The sequence below is a fragment of the Myotis brandtii genome, unplaced genomic scaffold (assembly GCF_000412655.1).
Source record: "Myotis brandtii unplaced genomic scaffold, ASM41265v1 scaffold571, whole genome shotgun sequence".
NCBI lineage: Eukaryota > Metazoa > Chordata > Mammalia > Chiroptera > Vespertilionidae > Myotis > Myotis brandtii.
Window position 1 is genome coordinate 472632 of NW_005370140.1, and position 8667 is coordinate 481298.

The 8667-nt window shown below is 41.9% G+C and overlaps 1 protein-coding gene across 2 annotated transcripts; it reads left to right on the top strand.

Annotated features, from left to right (window-relative positions):
* Positions 1–3005: 3005 nt before the first annotated feature.
* LOC102252057 (programmed cell death protein 5) lies at positions 3006–3581 on the top strand. Of its 2 annotated transcripts, XM_014549797.1 has the most exons (2): positions 3006–3339; positions 3412–3581. In XM_014549797.1, exons 1-2 carry the CDS (start codon positions 3085–3087, stop codon positions 3457–3459), a joined length of 303 nt encoding a protein of 100 aa, XP_014405283.1. In that variant the 5' UTR covers positions 3006–3084; the 3' UTR covers positions 3460–3581. The 2 variants fall into 2 exon arrangements, with proteins under 2 accessions (XP_014405283.1, XP_005878759.1); XM_005878697.2 differs by having other exon boundaries at positions 3006–3581.
* Positions 3582–8667: the final 5086 nt, after the last annotated feature.

Below are 8667 nucleotides of genomic sequence, written 5' to 3' on the forward strand. Positions count from 1 at the left end.
TTATTTTAAATTTCTGATCACTAGTGTAAGTAACTTCCATTTTCTTCCCGAATGATTTACAAAAATTGATTGATGTTAGCCTGGTCTGGTGGGAGACCAGAGTACATTTCTTTAATAGGTCATATTATCATAATTTAAATTAATACTCTTCCATGGGTTTTAATTTAGCCATTTTTATCCCTTATGATCTTTGCAGTAACTTTCAAAAGGCTGAGATTTAGGATTTAGGAATCCCTGAAGAAAAGAGGTAGTAAGTTTGATTAATTTTGTGTCATGCTTTTGGGTATATGACATTCTTCAATTTTATTTTACTCAGGAAAGGCACCAAGATTACAGATGCTACCACCACTCATCAGACATGCTTGGTCCTCAGATCTCCGCAGGCCTTTTGAGAAACTTTTCTTTATAAAAGTATCTAAATGAAGAGAACAACAACAATAATAAGCAATTGCCATCAACAACAGTTTTTATTACTTTTTACCCAAATCGCTAAGACCTCATGGTAATATAAGTCACTCCATGCACAAGCACATGGGAGAGGGGTCAACCTGGCAACACTTCCCTTACCCACCACCTCCCCACATTCTTCCTTAATCTGTCTCTAAGTGGCATCCATATTTGTAGCTATGACTAGATGTAATTCTGTATTTAAATCTCCCTTAATTGCGACCTATGAACTGGAGGGTACTGGTACCAATGGTGGCCCTCCTCCATGGCTCAAAATGAAGAGTGGTAGAGTTCAAAAGAGTTGAAAAAGAAATAAATAGATCAAAAGACCTAGGAGGTCACCTAATACAAACATTTCCTGAGATTTGAATCTACTATATAAATCCCCCACATTAATGGGACTTGCGCACAAAACACCTCCAATCAAACACACCTAATTCATTAGAAGCATTAATTAATTTAACTTTCAGTTACAAATAACAACTCAGAGTGGCTTCCCAAAGGCCACAATGTAAAAGCATATTCCTAGAGAACAAATTCCTTGGAATTTATGCAGTTACAGTAGTCCTTCCTTATCCTCAGGAGACACCATCCAAGACCCCCAGTGGTTACCTGAAACCCTGGGTAGTACCAAACCTTATATGTAATATGCTTTTTCCTATACATACATAGCATTTATAAAGTTTAGTTTACAAATTAGGCACTCTAAGTGATTAATAAAAAAATCGACTAATAAAATAGAACAATTATTACAATACTTATAATAAAAGTTATATTAATGTGATCTCTCTCTGTCTCTCTCTCTCTCTCTCTCATAACCAATCTGATAACAGAGAAGGCTAATAAGTAACTAATGGGCAGGTAGCATATACAGTGTGGATACACTGGACAAAGGATTATTCATGTCTGTGGCAGGACCATGCAGAATACCATGAGATCTCATCATGCTACTCAGAACAATATACAATTTAAAACTTATAAAATGTTAATTTCACGAATTTTCTATTTAATATTTTCAGATCATGGGTAATTAAAACCACAGAAAGCGGACCATAGCTAAGGGGAGACTACTGTACCAGGATGGCCCAGGCTAGGAACATGAGTCTTCACTGAAGCCCAATAGCATTGACCAACATGATTAGGGAAAGGAGTCTGGAAATAGAAATGAAACAAAATCCCCAGAAGTACAGGAGGCTTACATCTGGGGAAAGGTGCTGAAGCCAGTGCATAAATACATGTGTAGGCTGATTGCCCCTGAATGTCAGGAAACTAGATGGTGTCTAAGTGAAAAAAGACAACAGGCTAGGAAGAGAAGAAATCAGGCAGATGATAGAGACTTATGCCAACCAGTCTACAGCTTGAGAACAAATACCTGCGATGAAAGGAAGTTCATGCTGCATCAAATTCACAACTAATTTTATTGAGAGTGGAACCTGCACTTTGAAAACTCTTCTCCTCCCTTTACATTTCTTTTCTTTGTTTCACTTTTTCTTTTATCTTTTCAAGTTCCTCAGACCCATCTCCTGAATCTCCCTCAGTATCCTATGCCAGCTTTCCACCAGAATAAATTGCAACTCCCTAAATCTAATATCTGAGATAAGGAGCAGGCAGGCTTAGGTGGAGTATACTATTATACCCACCCACTCTGTTTCATGTAAGTCAGAGGACAGCTAAGGAAACTTTGTACAGTCTTTTATTTCATAAGCAGGAACTACCAACAATACAAGCTGGAGGAGCTAACTCTAGATGTCAGTCAAATGCTCCCTCGGTATCTTCAGGGAAATGCCGCCTTAAGCCCAGCCAGTGTGGCTCAGCAGTTGAGCGTTGACCCAGGAACCAAGAGTTCACCCGTTAGATTCCAGTCAGGGCACATGCTCAGGTTGCAGACTTGATCCCCAGTAGGGGGCATGCAAGAGGCAGCCGATTGATGATGTTCCTCTCTCATCCATGTTTCTGTCTCTCTTTCCCGCTCCCTTCCTCTCTCTCTAAAAATCATTAAAAATATATTTTTTTAAAAGAAAAAAGAAAGAAATGCAGCCTCAAAAATCAGAATAAATGAGAAAGAAAGGATTCGTGACAGAGAAGTTTCACTTGAATATCAGTATCAAGTAATGCCGTAGCTTCCAACATGTTCCAACCACTTGCACCAGAAAAGTCTTCTGCAGAACCTCCATTTATAAAAGAGATAAAGGCATAGATGTTCTGGTTGAAGTGGCCCTCAGGGACCCACAATTTCATAGAGTTTGTCTCCCCCTCATCACCGCCTTCTCCTGCTCCTTCCTTTACAGCTGCTTGTAAGGCATAACTGTAGAACCCCAGGGCTATGTAACACAATTAAAGAAGTGCTGGCTAGTGGTTAAAGATACAGTCTTCAGAATCAGAAGATCCTAGTTCCAAATCCCAATTCTCCCATTTATCACCCATGCGTTCCTCTCTCATCCATGTTTCTGTCTCTCTTTCCCGCTCCCTTCCTCTCTCTCTAAAAATCATTAAAAATATATTTTTTAAAAAGAAAAAAAGAAAGAAATGCAGTCTCAAGAATCAGAATAAATGGGAGGCGTTCGCCCCGCCGCTGAGGGAGTAACGCCGAGTGGGCCGGAGCGGGGTGCTTGGCTGCTCTCCCCCGTCGGTCGCACCATGGCGGAGGAGCTGGAGGCTCTGCGGAAGCAGAGGCTGGCGGAGCTGCAGGCCAAGCACGGGGATCCTGGCGATGCAGCACAACAGGAAGCAAAGCACAGAGAAGCAGAAATGAGAAACAGTATCTTAGCCCAAGTTCTGGATCAGTCAGCCCGGGCCCGGTTAAGTAACTTAGCACTTGTAAAACCCGAAAAAACTAAAGGAGTAGAGAATTACCTTATACAGATGGCAAGATATGGACAACTAAATGGGAAGGTAACAGAACAAGGTTTAATAGAAATCCTTGAAAAAGTAAGCCAACAAACAGAAAAGAAAACCACAGTTAAATTCAACAGAAGAAAAGTAATGGACTCTGATGAAGATGACGATTATTGAATTTAAGATGCATAGACTGGAACTTAATGGAACAGTTCCAGGACAGATAATACTTGGCAGTTAAGATCTGATTGAATGTTCACTTTGTTTATTGTTTATATACCTTTAGAAAAATAAACTTGCTGTGTAAAATAGAAATAAAAAGGTAAAGAAAATAAAATCGTGACATAAATTCCATAGCATTTGCTTATTGAGCATCTCTTTATTAAGCATCTGCTATGTGGCATATTTGCTAACTGAGAGGGATTCAAGAGTGAAAAAATATGATCTCTGCTTTTAGGGATTCTGCATAAATGGACATGTCTACAAAAAATTACAATGAAGTGAAATAATGTCTAAGAGAGGTACTATAAAGTACGGTAGAAATGTTGAGGATGGAATTGATGGCAGTCACACTTGTCAGGAAGCTAATGCAATAATCCAGGGAGGTTATGGAAGCCTGAACTAGGGTGGGATAAAGAAAAGTGGTCAGATCCAAGAGGAAAAGGGGGAGAGGGGAAAGGAAATAAAAGAGCCAATGATGAAACCCAGATATTTGGCCTAGATAATGGGATGGAAGGGGGTATCATTAATGAAATGGAATACAGAGCAGGGCCAGACAAGTAGGGAAAGGAAATAAAAATTAATGATGAAACCCAGGTATTTGGCCTAGATAATGGGATGGAAGGGAGTATCATTAATGAAATGGAATACAGAGCAGGGCCAGACTGGGAAAGATGAGCTTCATTTTGCATTAGTGAGTTTAAGAGGCATATTTCCCAGACATATTCCATTGCAGGTGACAAAAAACTATTAAATTGACTAGAGTAAAAAGGGAATGTATTAACTCATGTAATGGGGAAAGGGAGGGGTGACTTAGTCTTGGACTTTGAGCAATGTCCCTTGTCCACCCTGTGGCCAGTGTCATTTTCTTTCAGCTTGGCAAGAGAGAGCCTGGTTAGGTAGGAATCTCTCTGATTCTGGAGACTCCTCTCAGATATGACTATGCCTCCCATTGCTTTGACCTGGAAAACCTACTTTGCAACCCTTGCTCAAAGCCACTTCACCCCCTAACAGACTTGCACCTTTGGAAAACCTCCTAGCTGGATTCTCAGCTAAGTCTGGGACCTATCTGTGCCACAGGGGACTTATGGGATGCTTAGAAAAACTAAAGTTTAAAGCTTCTCATCCTAACCATAAAGCAATACCAAATTCTCTTCCATAGAGTTTCCAGTTCCGTGGCATCCTCAGTTGGTGTAGTAGGTGTAGGCCAACCTAAGAGATGGTCACCACACAGAGTTTCAAATAGGAGCGTGCATGAGAGAACCCTGTGTCATTCTCATTATCTCAAACTCCTTCCATTTCTGAGCTGAAGCTTTGAGAAGAGAAAAATAGAAACATACATCTGTCATGCCTCTTTCCTCTATCCTCCCAAATGCCCTGGATTGAAAAGGGTGATGTCCTCTATCAATGGTTCTCAAATCTTAGTGTGTGTGTATCAGAAATGCCCAGAGAGCTTGTTAAAAAAAATGCATTGCTGAGCCCTATTCCTAGAGTTTCTGCTTAGTAAATCTGATTTGGGACCAGAGAATTTGCATTGCTAACAAGTTCCCAAAAGATGCTGGTCCCACTGATCTGGGACCACCCTTTGGGTACTGTAAGTCACTCTTCCTCTCTCATCATGTAGCTAAACTTCATTGCAAACAAAGGGTGTTTTTTCTACACATTGAAAGAACTCTATGAGCTGAATCTTCTTCCTCTCTAATGGTGTGGCTAAACTTCATTGAAAACAAAGGGTTGTTGTTTTTTTTCTACACATTGAAAGAACTCTATGAGCTGAATCATCTCTTGAATAAGTGTGCTTTCTCCACATAACAGAAGATGAATCCTACCAGCTTAGCCCTTGATTTGTTAGGTAGCACCTAGATTAACTTAATAAATACTTTATCACTCTAAAATGCCTGGTTTTCAAGCCTATTGTCTTACTGGCTCCTGTTTTGCATGCCAGAAACTGAATATTAATCTGTACCTTCTCTTTTCATTCCTTCTGTAACATTTCTAACATACCTACAGGCAGATGGATATCCTTAGCTGAGAAGGAAGTCATGAACTCAGAGAGGCAAAAATACATATATATTTTTTAAAAATATATCCCATTAGATGTATTATTTTTGCCACTGGAATTGTAGGAAGGAAATTTCTCTTCAAACAAATGCATTTTCTCCCTTCAATTGTAGCTACATACTCATGTGCCTCTTCTTTTGCCCTGACATAGAAAACTCAGTACTTAACTTTAGGTTCCTTTTAAGTTGTTTCTTTTAGCTAATATTTTCTAAGTAACATTTCTCCCTAACCTACCTTATTAGTCCTCTTTATGCCTGGATTTTAAAAGTTTTCCCATTTAGAAAAATTTTAGGGAAAAAAATGTAGGTGTTCTTTATTACAGGTTCATTAGCATAAACACCACAAAAGTTCTCTTTGAAAAACACCACCCTTTCTCAGCTGTCCTGAGGGGTGAGAAGGAAAGGGGTCTGTGTCCAAGCTCCACTTCCAGAGCAGGGCCCCAACCCAGAGTGAGGTGATCTCAGGGATAACGAAAGGAGAGGCCCTGACCTCAAGTGAGAGAATGAAAAAACAGAAAAGGATGTTTGGGGACTAACTGGGCAACTAATTCTCCCAGCGGTAAAGCAAGCCAAGGGGAGGGAGGGGTCTGAGAGGGACAGTTTGAAAGCTTCCTCCAAAGGACCCTCTGCTACCCAAATGTGCACCTCAGTGACTCAGGACCAGGGTCCCAACACTGGGGTTCCATTCACATCCTAGGATGGCGCCCCTGGAGGCCATGTGTGCAGCCTAAGTCCTGTGGAAGCCAAAACAAATTACCACCATGTTGGGGTCCAGCCCCAGTAGGTCCAGAGGTTCCCAAAGGTGTGGATGGAGTCGGCAAAGAAGAAATGACACAGAGACAGCGTTCAGTTCATCAGCAGCCTAGCCAGGTTCTCTAGTCAGGTTCTCCAGCCAGGTTCTGTAGATAGGTTCTCTAGCCAGGTTCTCCCTTTATTCTCCTGTTACATCTGTATTTATACCATTTGATTTTAATCCTATCCATTCTATTCCAAAGGTTAGGGCGTTTGTTATCTCCATTCCAAGGTCACTACTCTACTGTTCTGTTAAGCTACAAGGAAGTAACTGAAGGAGATTATCCTAAGTAAAGATTATGTAGCTTAAGCGTCATTGTTCGTAGTTAAAGTGATTAACTACCTGCTTGGCACTTAGTTAAGGGGTTTTACTGATTTATTCCCTTCCTTAGTCCTGGTAATCCCTAACTCCAGGGGAAAATCCCCACCTGGGGAAACAACCTTTCTCAGGGAGGTGGTCCTGGTTAAAACACATAGCTCTAAGAGGGGGAGCAAACATGCCATATACACCAGGTCCCTTGAAACATAAGCTATGCAGATGTTTCTTCCCTGCAGCGACTGTGTCAAGCAGCAAGGGTGGACCGGCTTCCGGCACCACCAGGAGAAGACAGTGCTCCCAGCCCTCACTCTCTGTCATTTTCTACTGAGCGAAGATCCCTGGGAAAATGCTGAATCTCAGGATTTGCCAAGTTTGACAAAAACAGGCGTGCTCTTTTTCAAAGGACTTTATTTATGAGGTTAACTACCAAAACTGCACATGGCCTTCAGGCTAAACAAGGAGAAAAACATCCAGCCTTCCACTGCTGCTCTTACTTTAAAAATGAATCAAAAGAAGAGCCAAGACCAGTAGGAAAAATAAAAAGGTTTTTCCATTGAAATCTACAAAGGTCCACAGGAGGTAAGGACCCCATCTCAATCTGTATCTGAGAGAGCTTCCTTCCAAAGGGAGTCCACAGCTCCTCCCTCCTCTCCAGGGGCCCCTGAACTCTCACCCAGCACCTGGGCACCCTGCTGTAACTCGCCAATGGGCTAGTCCCTGTCCACAGAAGACCACCTGTGATTTATTTTGTTCAAAAACAATGTCAGCAAAATTGTCATTAAGAGTCTCGATAAGCCCTGGCCCGTTTGGTTCAGTGGATAGATTGTAGGCCTGCAGACTGAAGAGTCCTGGGCATGTACCTCTGTTGCAGGCTCATCCCCAGCCCTGGTCAGGGGCTCCTGTAAAAGGCAAGCAATCAAAGTGTCTCTCTCACATCGGTGTTTTTCTCTCTGTGTCTCTACCCCTCCATTCCACTCTCTCTTTAAAAAATCAAAGGAAAAATATCCTCAGGTGAGGATTACCAATCAAAGTGTCTCTCTCACAACAATGTTTTTCTCTCTGTGCCTCTCCCCCTCCATTCCACTCTCTCTTTAAAAAAATCAAAGGAAAAATATCCTCAGGTGAGGATTAAATCACAAAAAATAATAAATAAATAAATAAGAGCCTATTGAAGACAAGTGTGTCAGCAGATGAATTTCCCCACCTCTGTTGTAAACTAGCGTTAATTAGCCAGGTGAACTTGGACTTAATGCTCCCTAAGATTCCTTCCAGCTGTAACACTGCAGCCTATGCCTGACTCTCTCTGGTTCTTTCAGTGTCTTTCCCAGGATAAGCTATACAATGCCTATCATTGTTCTTTGATGAAGGCAAGGCCCTGTAGTGTTTCTCAAGAAGCTCTGCAAAGGAGAAAAAATAGGAAGAAAGTCAGACACCTGCTTTTCACAGTCTCCTTTAGCATCTCTTCTTACAGACCATCTCCAATGACCTTTGCTAAGCATCAGGCATCAAACTACATGTAAAGAGGTAAATCAATTGTCTATCACTGAGGCTCTTTTGAGCTGAAGCGATTGGCTCATCCCCAGCCCTTGCAGGGGAGACTTCTCTGTGGGGCTCTCCCACAGACAGACACGCAAAGAGGATGCTTCTTCTCCTTCACCTCACCTCACCCAGGCATGTGGCAATAACCCCAACACCCTTTGTGTTCAAACAGGAGTTAGCAAGCACTTCACCCTGTGGCAGGCCCACGCAGCTTGCCAAGAGGAAAAAGGACAAAAGTTCTGAGAAGAAGGAGAAACAATGGGAAGCTCTTTCAGTGTCTCAGTCTGGGATGAGCTGGGGCTGCTCCACTATGGTGTCTGCTCTTTTCATCTTCTTTCCTGGGCTCTTCTTTTCCTGGAAGCTTCTAAGGGCACTCAGGGAACTCCCACCCCACCCCTGCTTTTTCTGTGACAGCGCCACCCCCAAACTATTGAGCTAGCTCTCTCGTACAAAATA

Bases quoted from the DNA above. Each gene is read 5' to 3' on its own strand.
- LOC102252057 (XM_005878697.2), top strand. From the start codon at position 3,085: ATGGCGGAGGAGCTGGAGGCTCTGCGGAAGCAGAGGCTGGCGGAGCTG.